At 33.7% G+C, this 17,601-nt stretch overlaps 1 protein-coding gene, 1 long non-coding RNA gene, 1 other non-coding gene and 1 pseudogene across 3 annotated transcripts; 1 reads left to right on the top strand and 3 right to left on the bottom strand.

Annotated features, from left to right (window-relative positions):
• Positions 1–6,901: 6,901 nt before the first annotated feature.
• LOC119632386 lies at positions 6,902–8,850 on the bottom strand (annotated as a pseudogene).
• A 1,336-nt stretch (positions 8,851–10,186) lies between these two features.
• On the top strand, positions 10,187–10,258 carry Trnap-cgg. Its single transcript has one exon. It is a non-coding gene; the product is annotated as a tRNA-Pro (tRNA).
• Positions 10,259–10,600: 342 nt separating this feature from the next.
• LOC119632385 (ubiquitin carboxyl-terminal hydrolase nonstop) lies at positions 10,601–12,507 on the bottom strand. The gene is made up of 5 exons (XM_038025276.1): positions 12,294–12,507; positions 11,825–12,226; positions 11,649–11,759; positions 10,803–11,590; positions 10,601–10,747 (listed from the first exon to the last, which is right to left on the bottom strand). Exons 1-5 carry the CDS (start codon positions 12,411–12,413, stop codon positions 10,705–10,707), a joined length of 1,464 nt encoding a protein of 487 aa, XP_037881204.1. The 5' UTR covers positions 12,414–12,507; the 3' UTR covers positions 10,601–10,704.
• Positions 12,508–13,025: 518 nt separating this feature from the next.
• Positions 13,026–13,477, bottom strand: LOC119632387. The gene is made up of 2 exons (XR_005246781.1): positions 13,407–13,477; positions 13,026–13,321 (listed from the first exon to the last, which is right to left on the bottom strand). It is a non-coding gene; the product is annotated as an uncharacterized LOC119632387 (long non-coding RNA).
• Between the last annotated feature and the right edge of the window lie 4,124 nt (positions 13,478–17,601).

Genomic DNA, 17,601 nt, shown 5'->3' on the forward strand with positions numbered 1-17,601 from the left:
TGAAAGTCCTTCAGGGATGGTGATTAAAAAGCTGAACCAGCACATCCCCTATCAGTTAAGTTAGTTGTCCTGAAAGTCCTTCAGGGATGGCGATTAAAAAGCTGAACCAGCACATCCCCTATCCGTAAGGTCAGAAAAAAAAACTCTTCGTAAGGGTCAACTTGTCAAATTGTCTGTGGGTACTTACCTAGACGGCTATGACACCAAACTGAACGAGTCTGTGCGATGCGCCGCTCTTTTATAGCCGAAGTCTCGCTCGCTTGTCCTGTTGCCAACATGTTCTGTGTGTTTACATATGCTTATGTGTATACTTAGCTTAGGTTGGTTGCAGTCGCTACCTTAGTTACGACTTGCATGATCCTGCTTATACATAACTTGATATCACTTACATCTAGCTTATTATTATGTTTGTTCAAATTTCGACGCAACAGGCACACAGGTACCAAATCGCGTGATTCAATCACCGTTAGGTATGTGAGTGCTTGTGCCTTTCTATGCCACTGTGTTTGCATATGCTTGTTTGCTTTTTTTTTGTGTGTTCTACATGTGTGATCGTGTCTTTGTACATTTTGTGTAATATCGTGTGTGTGTTTGTGCTCTTTGCGCGTACGGGTATTGGTGTGCATTGCTATGTGTGACTCTAACGTTTATTTGTTTTGTCTGATCGTATATTCATTGTACAGCATAGGGGTTTCTACCTGATTCTATACCCTAACGGGGTTTATGCAGTAATACGTAATATGTAAGCGTTTCTATCGTTCGCTTATACAATTTTAAGGCATACAGATTTCTGTATGTTACTATAACCTAACAGTACTATAAAATGCTATGTATGATTCTTTGGTATGTGCGTTTGCATGAGCGAGTGTGCATATGCATTGCGAAGCATAAGGGTTTCTACATGCTTAAATGACCTAGCGGGATTTATACAGTAATGCATAATATGTAAGCGTTTCTATCGTTTGCTTATACAATTTTAAGGCATACAGATTTCTTCTTGTATATGTTGTACTTATTCCATATGGTTTTATACCTATGTTTGACTTGGGTTTGAGTTATATGACTCACAAGTTCTATGGCTTTGGATTGTGTCTGACAGATCTTATTCATACATATTCTGCGCTTTGGCGGTTGTGTAAATATTACATACGGTTTTGTGCCTAAGTTGTCTAGGGCTTGTGTTGTATGATTTTACATGTTCTATGCCTACGAGCCATTTCACACAAGTTTTTCTTCATTCTACCGATCTTATATCTATTTGCTCGTGCCTGTATTATATATTTTACATATCCTATGCCTTGGCGCCGTTCTATACATGTTTTCTTCATTCTCTTTACCCTTCGTTTGGTGCTGGAGTGTGTGTTCTTATAGATTAACTAGCGTAGGCCTGTGCAATATGTGTCTATACATTTTCTCTTTATACAAGTATAGGCATATTTAGTGTGTGTTTTTTTACGTTTTTCTCTTTACAAGTATAGGCATAGTTAGGGTGTATTTTTATGATATTTTCTCTTTACAATACATTTGGTGTGTGTTGCTATGGTTTTACATAGGCCTATTCACTATGTGTTTTACACTTTTCTCTTTACAATGCATTTGGTGTTGGAGGAGGCTGCTCGTGTATTGTTCACAGAACGATGTGCGTGGACAGCTCGGACTTGCTGACTACGGACTGCAGGTGGACTTTTAAGCGAACGGACTTGTATTTCGTAAGGAAGCAAAAACGCTTCCTTACACATCTATCAACTGAATGTAGTATCTATTTTGAATAAGCAAAAGATCATTAACCTTAGTAGCTATTAGGTCAACGTCAACCCTACGACATCACGATTTATTAAGAATTCGGATGAAAAATGAAAAGAAAAAGTCTTCTCTGTTCTTCGTATTATGACTTTAGAATATACATACAGTTCCACATTTCGTTCAGTTAATTTCGGATAATGTCGACCTGATCTTTAAAGGTTAAATTAGGGTCCACTAGAGCGCCATTAGTAACCGATAATTTTGCTAATATATCAACACGCTCAATGATTTATATATCACAATGCATAGGCAGCGAGACAATATGAACATCAACAATCAATCAATTAATTACCAGTATGTCTATGAATTTCTGACAAGAGGTAGTTATAGATTGAATAATTAGCAAGCACTATGCAGAAGCTTTTGTCTTGAAAATAACTATTTATTTAACTCCGGCTTCATTTGAAGTGACAATGGCATCAAAAATGTAGCAAGTAACTAAGCTGTAAGCGAGGAAAGCTGTTCTGTTGATACTAAAAAGAACGAAATGATCAGTTTGTGTATCGAAAACAGGATGTCCAGTACGAGAATTGCAAACAGAGGCATCAGCTGCCGTAATAGTAAATTCCTTATTTTCACATTGATTGCTTACCCTTGCAGAAAATTTTCAGTGTCATTTTTTTCTTTTTCTTTCTCTTTTTTTTTTCTTGAAAAACAGGTTTTGTACATTTTTTTGGTCAAATTTTCTCTACCTCATAAGCGGGCCTAACTGAAACTGATCGTAAATATATGAATAGCTATTTTTAAAATAGGGCAATGGCGTCACAGAACGGCGCATTAGACATAATTTCTTTCGATAATTCTTTGCTCGTAAGATGGGCTGACCTTAGATATGAAGGCAGTTCGTAAACAAGACTAGACGAGAAAAGACCCAAACATCTCTTCAAGGAGTGATTTTGATTTATTTGAATACGCGGTTATCGGACGGTCATATTTAATATTGGACCGAATAAAATTCCATACTGACTTGATGTTAACATATTTACGAAATCTACAGCAGAAGCAATTTCTTTGATGACACTTTTACAATGACATCCTTGTAATGTTCGTCGACTAATAAAAGAATTCACAAGAAGCATTTTTTACTAGAGGAACTCCGCCCCTGATAAGGGTGATAAGTTTTCTATATCCTTTTCCTATTTATAAAGTTTTGCATTTGGAAGGAAAGATTCAATTTATGCAATTCTTATTGGAAGACCGGGAATTTATGTACTAGATCGTTGGCAGCTCCTACAAAGATTTTAGAATAGGAAATTATCATAAAATCATCATCGGATTGAAAAATATTTATGCGTTGTTATTTTCTGACATGTGAAGGACCAAGCGGTGTACAATCGGTGGAAAGTAGTCGACTAAGACAAGACCATTGAGAACTTTCGCAGAATTTCAACCGAGACGTAAAGAGCATGCGGAGAGAAACGCAGAAATTCAACTAACTATGCCAGAGTTAATAGATGGGTTAATAATAATAATACTTCTTACTACTAATACTTTGTAATGGATGCACGGTCGTAGGTATTAGCATTCACTGTCAATGTTAATTGAAGCCAGATTTATTTGAAAATCTTGTCCCTTATATCAAAAGACAAGAAACAGAATTTCATAGAGGCACAAGGTCAATGGTTTTTTTTTTTGATATAATCATATGACCATTTTTAATCATTCAATTTTTAATCATCAAATTTATAATTTATAGTAATACGGAAATCGAATATTATTATTATTATTATTATCATTATTAATTTCGCCAGAGAAATAAACTCTAAGACTAAACACTTAAAAGTAGTAGCATCTAAGGCTATCGGCTTTGGGACGGAAATCGAATAATAAACCGCTTCATTTCAACAACGAAGGACAGAAGAATTTCGGTTATAAGTTCTTAAAAGTGTTCTTCTTGAGAAAACTGGCAAAGCATGAACCTTTTAATATGTAATTTTGCCCACATCTCTCGCTGATGAACTTCTTTAAGAGTTATTCGAGGTCGGGCAAAACATAGAATTGATGATAATCGTAGTTCAGTTTAGAATATATAAAACATTAATATTAATTATTTAAAATTTGGTTTAAAATGTTGAAACTATTTGGAGAGTATTTAGATTTTGTTGCCTTTACAGCTTCTTGCTGTTCTGGCAGGGCTTTGCAAGACTTTTTGCTTGATTTTCAAATGAAGAATGTTCTGCGATTTTTTCTATATTTGTAGAATAAAAGTGGAAATTTATATCTGGACAAAAAACCTGGAAAGCCGTTTTTCGGCTTACATTGTACAGTGGCCGAGTCCGTTTACGGATTTAGTCCATTTCTATTTTCAATCTGAGTGCAACGACTTCCAATGTTTTGCCAAAACAGCAATTAACGGAAAGATGGACAGACGGACTGGTAATTTCCAGATTTGATACAATATATGTAATATATAAACTCTCAATGGTCTCTGAAGCTTCTTTTTGAGTATTGCAAAACCTTTTGGTAGAGGAATGATATTTTGAAAAGTTGGACCATTGGATCCAAATTTTTCACATCAATTTAATATGACAAAAATTGTTTTCAAGTAACGGCCTTTTCAAAATTAGAACTTATGCAAGAAGTGATTACAGAAATGATGCGGTTCATAAAGGCCGATGCTTCGGCTGAAACATGAATCCATGCCGGCCCAACTGATTTCTGACATTCTGCCCTCGTTAGAGTTTCTGCTCGATTTTTTTTACACTTTTCGTGACGCAAAGGTAATCTCGACTTGACTCCTTTCCGGTATTCTTTCATGATGATGGTGTAGCCGTTCGATTTCGGCAGCGCAAATGCATTTGGTTTGTTGTCGCATTTCCTTTCATCAGTATCGATAGCAGAGGGAAAGTCTGCTCCTTTTTCCTCCAAAATCATTTGAATAATTTTCCTCGATCCTCTCCTCAAAAGATGTTATTTTCCCGTCACCTGTTGTTTTTCCTGTTTTTGATTGGCGAACTTTGATCATAAGTTTTGATACCATTCTGGGCTCTTTCTCGCCCATTTTTGATGTCTTTTCTTTTTGCTGCTATTCAATCGCGTTCGCTTACTACTTCGCCACGTTCCTTAACCGTTGTGGATTCATCATTCGTCTGGCGGCCTCTTCGTTTCCGCCGACATTACATTGGAATTCTTAAACGAAATGCCTTCCCCTCCTTTGATTAGTTGCTGTTCGATTCATCGTTTTAGTTCAGGCTCAGTGCTCGAGTGCCCAACAGTGCATTTTTCTAATTTTGCTTCTAATGCTTCCGCTTCTGATAGCAATATTTTGGCATTTACCTGCTTTTCCTAATGTCAACAACAACTTTGTTAATCTTTTTTATGTCACTTGCAGGAACAGGATCTGAGGATCAAGGAAAGCATGATAGGAATCGGAGAATTAAGGAAAACATGAGTATGTAAAGTGTGGTACTTGCGAACTGTACGATGAGAAGAAATTTTGCTTATAGATGGGAAGTCTTGTTGACAATAAGTCAGTAAAACTTGGTAAAAAATTGTTTACCACCGCACCCACGGATAAGCGTCGATACAATCTTTGCCTCTTGTGATATCTTGGGCGATTTCGTTTTCAACAAAAATTAGGCAGTTGTGTAGTTGTGTTGATCTATCAAATTTCAAATCAAATATGCGACGCTCGTTATAATGTTAATAAAAATTTATTTATGTAATAATGTTTGATATAAGTTGATTGTCATTGAAAGCGAAATATGCAAAGAGTATATATGATAGTGTGATGTATGAATCACATGTGCAAATAGCATTAATGGGTAGGTTTCGAATTTTCCGAATCTTGGTGATCGTAACTGAAGGCATAGATTAATTTTAGTTCGTTTTTACGATTAGCTGATAGCGTGATAGGTGATGAGACAAGCTAAGCTACATATTTTTTAATAATTTCTTAATAACACTTTTCAGATAATTAATTATATGATATATATTATCTGAGTCAATTCCAGTGTTATGTGGCTGATCTAAAACATTGCCACCAACCACATCATAGAAAGCTATTTAATTGCCCAAAGAATTTCGTGTATAAGAGTTTTTTTTTTTTGATGATTGCTCATGTCGCACATTGGTTGCATTAGACAATTTCCGAGCGTGATAGTCATGATAAGAGAAGGAAAGTTGATTACTTACAGAACTGACAACTGCAGCCGCCTTGTTTAGGCAAAAGTAATGTTCAGCTATTCTAGTTTCAATCATAATGCATTTATTGAATTATTATTATTATTATTATTACTATTACTATTATTATTATTTGTTTTTGTAAATACAATTGCGGTCAAATTGTTTTGTTTTTTAAACTTATATAATTAGTAATACAATAATTTTAATAGGATTAAGCAAAAGTAACTCTGTTCTAAGCAAATAAAATAATTAGAAAATATTGTGTGTGTTCTATCCATTTGATTGTGCAGTTTTTAAATCAATATAAAGTTTAAAAAATTTTTCGGTTTGTTTATTTTTTTCTTGTTTTTTATTATTTTATTCCATTAGATGTAACAAGAAATTGGACGCGGTATACTCATAGTTTATTGTTGTTGTTTTATTTGTTATCATTTTCAGTGTGTTTTTGTGTGCACGTTTGCGAATATGTAGGTGTATGCGTAAGCATATATATGTGTGTAAATGTACGTGTTTGAAATTTTATTTATATATTATAGCTTATAAAAATAAATGTAAATGTAAACCAAATCACTATCGTATTGAAAGTAGTTTCGAATTAAAGACAAGAGTAGTTTGCTTTTCAAGTAACAACTAAATTAAAAAAACAAAATATGCACACAAAAAAAAAAAAATAAAAATAAAAAAATAAACAAAGTAGATAAGACAACTAAAAACAAGAAACTTAAAAGATAATTTTATATTAATTAATTGTCAATTGATTGTTTTTATTGACAAAAACTAAGAAACAAAAATTATTGAAAAAAAAAAAAAAAACTAGAAGAAAGAAATAAAGATACATTTTATTTTTTATATCGTTTCGCATCGGTTTGGCTAATTAAGCACTTTTGTGATTTTTTAATTAAAACAGCCTCACTGTCAGAATATGTTTCTTTTTTTTTGTTTTTTTTTTTTTTTTTTTTTTGTTTGTTTCTCATCTAATAGAATTATTGTTCCTCGATCGATTTCCAATTATGTTTTAATTATTGCTCTATATTTGATTGCATATCGCTTTTTTTAATGGTCTGTTGGCATGTTCGCGTCTCTTCGGTCTGGCGTCCAACATTGCATTTAATAGAAGCTGTTTATTTTCTCTTCCTCTTTTTCTTTTTTCTTTGTTTTTCTTTCTTTTTTTTTTTCTTTCGACTAGAGTTGTCTTGCATCTGGCACAAACGAAACAATCATGATGCCATTGACGATCTTCAAATGATATAAAACGAGTGCCGCCAATACCTAATAAATATAAAATAATGATATAAAATTAGATTAGAGAAGATCGACGTAGAGCGAATAAAAATTGTGCAACATATTTTACCGGTTATGGGCTTAACACACGATGTACAGCGTTTAGCGAACAGTTCACCGAAACATTACAGCACAATAGGATTTCTCATCGCGGCTGGTGAAACGCTGACCAGCTAATATAATATTGCAATGGGCGCACGTAAAGCACTCACGATGCCAAGGCTCAGGCTTTTATAAGTCACACCACCAGAAGTAATGACCTGATAATGATAACAGTTTCCAGTTAAATAATAAATCAAATGATCTAACATTAATGCAAAGATGGTATGATGAGTACATCTTAAGACAAAATCGTTATCCCAATGTCTGAACGATACAATACGATCTTCTGAACGACGTTATATTACATCGAGATGAAAACCTTTTTTTTTTTTAACTTTGATTTTATTCGACATCATAGTCGATCCAATTAGTCGTCCAATCTATCTCAAATATTTCTAAGCCCCCCTTTTATAGAAGGATTTAGCGAAGTCTTCAAAATACGCTTCGTTTACTGCGATATGCATATCATTTGATTTTAATCTCTCTCTTCGGATCGTCGTTTTCAGAGAGAGTTACCAACTGGTAGATAATAGCCGCTCCGATGCATACGTGTGGCAAATGTAGAGCAGCAATTTCAGGTTCGATTCACGCAATTTTCGAATTGGATCCATCGACTTGTGACATAAGTTTTTTGCTCCGTTATTTTCTACTGTAACCACTTTTTTTGAGTGTCCACAGCGTTCAGCATTGTCCATGATCGTGTGATCAGCTCTTATTCTCCTAAGCGTTTTTTTTTTTCTTTCTTTCTTTCAATTATATGAGCAATCATTCAGGGGGTGCCCTCTATTCGTGTACTACGGGGACGATCGGAAAGAAGTAAGGAAAGAGAAAGAGATAGAGAAGCGGCCGAAGCCTAATCGATATACGGAGGAAACATAATTTATGGAAAATTACATAATTCGGAAAAATTACATCCCCACGAAAGTCTGAAAATTTTCTGAAATCGTTTCATAGATACTTAGAAAATATTGCTGTTCGATCGAAAAACCCCTTTTCCTCCATTCACTTTCCTAACACAAATATATGCTTATCATAATCTCGATAAATGATAATATATATGCGACGATCGTAATCGAGGATATGTATGTATTCATCTTTGCTTACCTTGTTACACTTAATGCAACGAGTAGCAAATTTTTCCTCATAGCAACTGGTACAATAGATCTCCTATTCTCTAGGGATGAACGATTTGGTGCCAATGGCAATTTTGCATACGCAACAGCAGAAACAATTTTCATGCCATTGCATGTCCGTCTGTCCGTCTATGTAATGTCTGTTGTAAACATTTGCCTGGGCGAAAAATTGAAGCGAACGACTTAAAACTTGGTAGAGACATTGTAAGTTCTTGCATGTTAGTTGGTATTGGAAATGGGCTCGAAGGCTACACCTACAGTGTTACGTAACCTGAGAACCTGAGAACATCTCTGTTATTCAAAGGGAATAAAAAATTCGTTGTTTGCTCATTACCCATGCACTACAGCAGATAAATCTACAAGAAGTTGAATATGCATCGTAACCCCCAGAAACAAGCTTTAAAAACCCCATAAAGTGGGTAAATTTTCTGCCAGTTACAGATCCGGAATGAACCTAACGATGTCTGTCTGTTTGCCTTTCCATCTGTCCACCTGTCTGTGATAAACATTCTTCTGTTCGCCTACAAATTTGCAAAAGAGTTTGAAAATGGCCCGAACATGGCAAAGGACACACTCAGAACACCTATCTATATCTATACAAACAAAACTGAAATCAATATTTGGAAATTAAAAAATATAAAAATATAAATATATTGAAATAAATATTTTATATACATTACAAAGTTTATATAATTTGTTCTAATTCTTTTTCTTTCTCTTTAGATGTAAATTAAATCGTGATAGGCGCCATAAATAAATGGTTAAATTCCCTGTTGAAAGCACAGAGTCGCTTTTAATAAATAAATGGTTAAATGCCCAACTTAATCGACAAAAGGGAATCGATTCTGTTAAATAACAAACCAAATGCCCAACTTTACCGACAAAAGGGATTCGATTCCGTTAAATAACAGACCAAATGTCCAACTTTACCGACAAAAGGAATCGATTCTGTTAAATAACAGACCAAATGCCCAACTTAATCGACAAAAGGGAATCGATTCTGTTAAAATATGTTATGTTATCCGTAACAGTACTAATGCTGTAAACTTTCATATCAACTATAAGCTTTCATATGAACTTTAAGCTTTCATATCAACACAGCTGATCAATTGAACAGTTGATAATATGTGCGCGGCAAATGTATGAAATGTAGCTGTCATAGAAATATAAAGGTGCATTTTTGTTAACTGCAGCTGTAATTTTGCATGCATGAGTTGTAATTTTAAATTCAAAAGTTCCACCTGTAGATTTTGTTTACTCTAAACTTGCTGTCCAGATATAATTTTTTAACTTTTTTAAAACGTCAACATGTGTATATAATAAATGGGTGCACGAATGATATCAGCTGCACCATCACGAAATAAATATTTATATATATAATCCTTCCTATTTCCAGAAAAACGCATTTTTTCAAAAAAAATACGCTTTCTCAAACCGTAAAGTGAACATCATCATTAATTAATATAATTTGGCCACAACCTGTTTTCTTTATGATAGCTTTTTTTAGTTAGTGACTATCAGATGGCTTTATGAATTGGCAAATTCATATGCAATAAGCTATGCCCTAAAATATTTAAGCTATGAACGCAACCAATTATTTGAAAGGCAAATTCCTAGGGTAAATTTTAAACTATTGCGATTAGAAAGAATGGCAACACTATTAAGTTTTTTTTCTCATACCATGTAATTTAGTTTGATTCGTAACTTTGTGTATATTTGGTTTTAAGCAACGACATATGCATGGCTCGTTGGTCTAGGGGTATGATTCTCGCTTCGGGTGCGAGAGGTCCCGGGTTCAATTCCCGGACGAGCCCAAGTCAAATTTTTTTTTTTCTAATAAAAAATAAAAATTAGTTTGTAATTACAAAAACATACATAAATATATTTCTATAAAACTAAAGAATACAAAAAATAAACAAAATTATTCAAAGCAATTCATGATTGTTATAAAACAGCAAACATAAATACACACGAAAATATAAAACTATGGATGTCTAAAATAAAAAAAGAAAATAAATATGAATAACATTAAATATTAAGATGTTTACAGCTTTAAGAATTTGCTACTTTTTTTACAATAATTTTTAATTATTTTAGTCTTTTTCTAAATTTTTTTTTTTTTAACGGATTTATAAAGAGAATTTTTATATTGTATTTTGTTATTGTAATAGTATGAGGATTGTTGTAGCAATGTTGTTGTTATAACTTTTATCTTACTTACTATTTATAAAAAAACGTTTTTACTTGCATTATACAGTCTCTATTCATACTCAAGAATATTTTTATGATAAAACAACAAATAGCTGGAAAAAAAAAGAGAATGAATGAAGACTCGTGCTTTCTTACTTTTTCACTTACCCCTCACTGTCTAACACTTGCTTTAAGGTAGCGGTGGTAATAATATGGTCATCACACTTTACCCAGGTATCCTTATGATGCCGTACATAGGCCGTATAATGACCGGCATCGATTGTACCCACATGGTTGACTACTGCGTACAGTGAGTAACGAAAATCTCCATAAGCATTGTTTTTATCTGACATGAATGGAGTCATATCAAATTCGACGGGGAATGAAATGAACGTCGAGATCTTTTTATCTATTAATGAAGAATGTTCGAAACGTTTTAAATGGAAACTGGCTACGCTTGGTAAAGTTCGCAAGCTGAATTGTTTGGTAGATTCTTGATAAGATTTACAGGTGGAACATTTGATTTTCGCACTTGAACCTAAATGTTCGGCTCTGGTGTAGCGTTCCAAACAGTCTATTAAAGATTTTGGCGTAGCGCCACCATGAGCTGTTTCTCCTAAATCCAATGAGATATCCCAGAAAGGGTCAATAGTGGTCGACACGCCCTTGCACGATTGACAAACCACATCACTTTGCAGCATTCCGGTGAAAATTTGATCTATTATACAGTTACACTGTGTAGGGCAATTAGTGTGTTGTGCGGAGGAGCTGGATTTGTTGGCATTTTCTGTTTCAGCCTTGGCCTTAATACAATGACGATGCAAAACATCTAAAGTAGCTATAAAAAACTCGTGAGCATCTTGTTGCTCATAACCGGCCAAATGCTTAGCATGATTCCAAATTAAATGCAACAAACGATGCAGTGAAAGTGGAGTACGTAATCCAGAATAAAATTCCTGGAAAACGGGAGTTCTGCATTATTGTGTGAGCGATGTCTTTAATCAAACCAATCACCTGAAATAATCGCGATACTTCGCATACCAGACATTTCAGTGAGGATTTGGCATTACATTCATGACGTTCGGAAAGAAAGTAATCACTTAACAATGGGGTGTGAATTAAAGCCTGTAAACCAGTGTTAGGAAAACTACTATAATATTAGAGTATAAAATATTGAACAACAATTTCACCTGCACAATGCAATTCATAAAACAAGTAGATCCCAAATTAATAAGACCCCTTAAACCTAAAGTTTCATTAGCCTTAACATGGCGGCGACGAGGATTAGCTAACATCAGGTTAGTTTCTTTGGGTGTGGGTATCCATGGTGTCCAACTTAGACTTTTTTGCACATCTTTGGCTTCCAATTTACGATTAACTGACGCTATTTCGCGGCAGCGTGAATCATAGATGAAGTCTCGACATGAATTGCAGTATAAAGTACCATGTGACAGCTCCAGTGCAATAGAGTGCTTTTTCGCACGTAAATGCGAGGTAATGTGAGATCCACGACAACCAAAATAAATGCAATAAAGGCAAGCAAATATCTGCAAACCGAAACTACCGCATTCAAAGCAGCAGCAATTTAAAGCCTGAAAAAACTAAAATATTTAATACTCTACAACAAACGAAAAATATATGTGAAGAAGATACAGTTACTTTTTTTTCACGAGCATCTCGATTAATACAAGCTGAAAAGTAAGCATCAATTATGCGATACGTATCCAAAGAGTTCTCTTTGACGTAGACTTGAAAATGTTTACAGCCGTTTTCAGCCATTATTGCTGAACACGTTTCTATCAAATCGCGCGATGACGAACCAGATGCCGTCTCGCCTTGAGTGTTATTATCGTCTGTTTCAACGCCGCCAGTGTCAATAGATTCACTTGCTAACAATAATAATAAATATGTGGATACGTTTGTCTCAAATATCTGATGATCAGCAAGTGTTTTACCGGTTAAAGCCGCTGCTGCCGCTGATGTTGTTGCATGTGAAGTTGCTGATTGTAGATCTATTTGCAATCGTTGTTTACCGCGTGTGCGTCTCAAAGCTGCTATTGTTTTTGTGGTTGATGTTAATACCGTTGTATCATTATCGCTGCTATTATCACCTCTGCCGGCTTCAAAAGCCGGTGTCGTCAAATGTTGTTCTGCGGCGCTACTATCACCACCAACAACGCTAGTGCCACTGTTCTGGTCTGTCGTAGCAGCCCTACCTCTTGCAAGTTTTGCGGCACCACCCCCTCCAACCCTAGACGTTGAACTTTTTTTATTTGGCTTCTCTGTTTGCTGTTGTTGTTTACTTAAATTTTTTGTTCTCGCCAGCACTAGTTTTTCAGCTTTTCTCGATTTACGCTGAATCTTGGTGCTGTTTACACTACAATATGTTTGAAACTGTTTCTTTTATTTAAGTTAGATTGCTTTAAAAAAAAAAAAAAAATATTGCTGCTGTTTGTTGTTATAACCGATGTTTAATTTACAAGTAACTATTTTGTTGGTATACTTATTTTGCTTTTTATGCAATTACTTGAAAACTTTTAAAATTTGTTTACTAAAGTTTTGCACAAATCCCTAAGTGTTTTTAATAAATGTTTAATTTATATCAATAGTTGAATAAATAAACTCGGCCTTTTTATTATTCGCTTAATCAATTCCTTACGTATGCCAAGATAGCGACAAATTCTTCACTGCGTAGGAACGAAGAGGAAAAAAACAATATTTCTTTTTAACTAGAATCTAGCAGTATTTGTAACTTTAAGAGCGAAATCATACCCTTCTGAGGACACAGGTCCAGGCAACAAATTTAATTATTTTCATATATAAATTATTAAATGCCGCAAAATGTTTAATATTCTTAATGAGTATCTGATGCAATTTATTTTTACACTTTGAGGTCATATATACAATGCACACAATATTCCATTCCATCCAGTTGCATGTTGTTGCTGGGATTTATTTCTTCAAACACGCATGAGTATGAATGTTTTTGGAAGAAAATTCCTAAATTTTGAAGCAACTAAGTAGTTTTCTCTTTCTACAAAACAAAGAAAAATGCTTTTCCTAATTTAAATAAATTTTTTAATATGTTTGTAAACAGACTGGAAAAAGCAGCGACAAGTAAGCCTATTTAATAGCGATTACTACATCAAAAGAAGTAACAAAAAAAATATATAAAACGCCTTTTTGCCATTTCCCATAAGTGAGCTGATGTTATACGAATAAAAGACATAACAACATTTCCATGTGAACATACAATGCTGGATAATTGATTACTTCCAACTGCAATTCATGTAATTATTAAAATGTTAACTTAACATAAATTGAGAGACACTAGAGTTTTATTTTCTGTTTTAGAACAACCGCATTAGGCATAGCAAAATGCTGCAAAGCTTCCCCACAGTTCGAAGCAGGCGTTAGAATAATATTGGAAGGTCCAAGGAATAACGTCGCTGCAGAATGCATCAAACAGTAGGAATTTGGTCGAGTTAATAATTTGGATGACTGGCAACAGCTCATAATAAACGATTTTTTGCAAGTTAGATATGGAGCATCAGTTTTTTTTATATAGTTATCGGCCTTGTTGAGTGCCGCCCATAGTATTTTTCTATAGTCTCAGCTATAGCGTTTCCCATTAACAACTGTTTGCTTTACGAAACGAAGTAAAAGTACAATTGATTGCCTCAACAGATCACGCGGCAATGAAATTCTCCAAAGCAAAATATTGTGAAAGTAAATTAAACAAATTTAAGCAACCAATGAAACAAACCTTTTTGAATATGTTAATAGTCAGTACTCAAATCAGAAATTCTTGCAAGGAACAAAGGGAAGTGGTTAGTTGTAATTTATATTTATAGTTTTTATTAACACTTTGAAAGCATACATATATAGGTGTGTTGTTAAAAATTGTAAAATAGTTGGCGTTTTTCATATCAAACAACTCTGTTTTACGCGTTAACATAGTTTGCGCTAACGCGCAGGGAAGTCACAAACTCTGCGAAAGTTGTAATACGAGATAAGAGTTCAAATATCGGCTAACAGAATTTTTCTACAGTTTTCACGGCAGCTAACATACGGTCGACAACACAATTGTGAGCGATATTATTAAAAAAATGTAGAGTAAGTATATTGAAGTAATAATGAAATTGTTGGAAAATTGCAAAATTTATTTAACTAATATAGAAAATTAATTGTTGCGAGGAGTGCAAAGTTTAAAAAACAAATTGATTCTATATAAGGTATTAAAAATATGAATGAAATTATCATCAAAACGTGACTTTTTTAAAAAATGGAAGTGAATTTAATATTGAGAGGTAAACAAAAATTATTTACCGAAATTAAATCTGCATGGTAATTACGTAATTGAAAGTGAGCTTTCACTTTTGTGTTTGTCTATTTCGAAAACACCTAAAAACGAGAGCGAGAGTTACATTTTCCATACTCCCTCGTTGTCCTATTAATTTATTTCTCAGTTAAAACTGCTTTCTTTCTTTGCTTCTTTTATATTTAAAAAAATAGTTCAGATTTTCTTTGGGTGATTTCTCTTTTATTTTACATTCAAAACACTATGGAAATTTTGAAACACTTCGAAAATTTTAAAACGTAAGCTCAAAACAAAATACCGAAAATCAATTAGAAATCACTTAACAGGTTGGATTTTAAACAAAATTTACAGTGCCTTTTATTATTTTTTTTGGCCAAATTTTCCCTTTTGTTTTTGACGAAAACACTTAGATAAATATAACTTTCTATAAATCCATGTCTCTCTCTCTCTCGCCACTACTTACCAGCTCTATCACTTTTTAAGAATATCAATGCTAACATAAAAGAAATATATCAACATTTCCGAAAGAATTTTTAGAAGTAAAACCGAAATTATTTTAGAAACTTCGTTATTAAATCGCTCATTAAACCTGAGAATTATATAAAGAGCGTTAAAACATATGTAGACAGATAACTCAATTTAATTGAAACGTTTTTTGTGTTTCTTGCCGCGTTCTTTTTCAATTTCTCTTATCGACAGCACTAGATATTTCATAATATTGTACAGACACTGTTTTCTCCGCTAAATTGGCTAAAAGTTTGAAGCATACTTGAATGAATAAAATTACAATTGGGTTACTACAGTTTTATAAGCACAAGTCAAATATTTATGATGGGTTTGTGCCGTGCATAAGTGCAAAAACGGAATGTAACAACTTCGAGAACTGCTGCCCGAAGCAATCAGCATTTTATAAATTTCAAACTTGCCATCACTATCTTGCATAAGTGCAAAAACGGAATGTAACAACTTCGAGAACTGCTGCCCGAAGCAATCAGCATTTTATAAATTTCAAACTTGCCATCACTATCTTACAGTAGATTTTAAGGGGTAGGTTTCTTTCGAGATGCCATCGCCATCTATTATTGTTTTTTGGCTCTTGCCACAATCGTTTCATTCTTTTAAATAAGTAGCGCAGGGTGTTATTAAAGCATTTTGAGATATTTTTATTTACAACTTGAGTGAGTCAGTAGTCGGCGAAAGTGAAGCCAAGTTAGAAATAGTTAAATACAACAACCATTTTCGGGTTGTTCTTTTTTTTAAATATGTTCCAGTTCATTATTGCATTTCTGCAATTTGTATTTGTGGGAAATGAACGGTTTGTAGACGGTATTGGTTTCATTATTAGCTGTTTGTAAAAACTAATGCTTTATGTGAAATTCAAAAAAAAGCAAAAGCAATCATTCAATCATTCTTTTACATATATTTTATTTTTATATAAATTTATTTAATATAAAATGAAAATAATTTTTCTAATCTTTTACTTGAACTTTATACTTCTTTAATTGGATATTTTCTCAAGGTAATTGAATAATCAATATTTTGTAAGTGCAAGTTAGATGTTAATTTAACTACAACCTTATTATTTAGATCAAAGTCGCGCCAAGGTTCATAAATTCAGCATCTATGGTAACCTTATTAAAATGTTAAGCTTTCTAAATATATTATATTTCTTTTTTTCTTTATTATCTTATTTCATTATTATTTTATAATTAAAAATTTTTTTTTTTTTTTTTTAATAAATCAGTCACCATAGATGACGATTGTAAAAAAGGGATTTTTTTTCTTCCAACAATTTTGCGGAATTTTTTTTTTTTTTTGAGTGGACATATAAGGTATCCTTATTGGCTTAGTCCAGTTAAGATCAACGATAAACCGAAGGCCCTCGATCGGACGTTTTAGAACTTGATCAGAAATCTTAGAATTTCAACTACAATAGGAATGGTATTGTTCGGCAACCTGTGTTTGTAATTAGGTATCCAAAGCAATGAATATTGTGGCCACAAACTTTTTCTCTAAAATAAATTATCATTCAATAATTATTGGATAATTTCGTAGACATGATGACTTGTTCATAGACTCATTGCGACTCATTGCATGTGAAAAAAGAAGGATTACAAGGATTAGATAAAACGAATAAGCCGGGCGAGCTCATCAATCGTGTTTGAAGTAAGAAGGCTTCTCACCCCAAGAACATAGAAAATCAGTCCGTGTTAGGATTTGCTTATTGAGGCAAAGAGAAGCGATCACAAATGATCATTGGGAGAGGAAATGGTAAGGCCGTAGAAGCCTCTTACAGATTGGTAAGGTTTACATGATAGGTTCTGCGTTCGAATATAAAAAGTGCAATTATGCATGAAAGTTAATTCAAGCATCCTCCAATGAGACTATGCTCTCAATAAAGCCGATATATATGAGTTAGCGTCGATTTTGAAAACTGATTGACTTGAAAGTGGCAGTGGATATACACTTTTGCAGTAATTATTCCAATGTGACGCGAAGTAATGATTCGGTCAGCTCAAACGCTCTAATTTTCTAATGCTACTATTTCTACCATTGCCGACCAGCAACCCAGTACGCAACCCGTGCACGCATTCTCCTCTTTGTCATTCAGTCTATATAATGCGTTGCTATTTTGTACTCGAAAAT

This window comes from Glossina fuscipes, unplaced genomic scaffold (assembly GCF_014805625.2).
Source record: "Glossina fuscipes isolate IAEA_lab_2018 unplaced genomic scaffold, Yale_Gfus_2 1, whole genome shotgun sequence".
NCBI lineage: Eukaryota > Metazoa > Arthropoda > Insecta > Diptera > Glossinidae > Glossina > Glossina fuscipes.

Coding starts and splice junctions, on each gene's coding strand:
- LOC119632385 (XM_038025276.1), bottom strand. CDS start 12,413: ATGGCTGAAAACGGCTGTAAACATTTTCAAGTCTACGTCAAAGAGAAC. Junction 11,760..11,824: donor TTATGAATTGCATTGTGCAG/GTGAAATTGTTG, acceptor ACTGGTTTACAG/GCTTTAATTCACACCCCATT. Junction 11,591..11,648: donor AAGTATCGCGATTATTTCAG/GTGATTGGTTTG, acceptor CCCGTTTTCCAG/GAATTTTATTCTGGATTACG.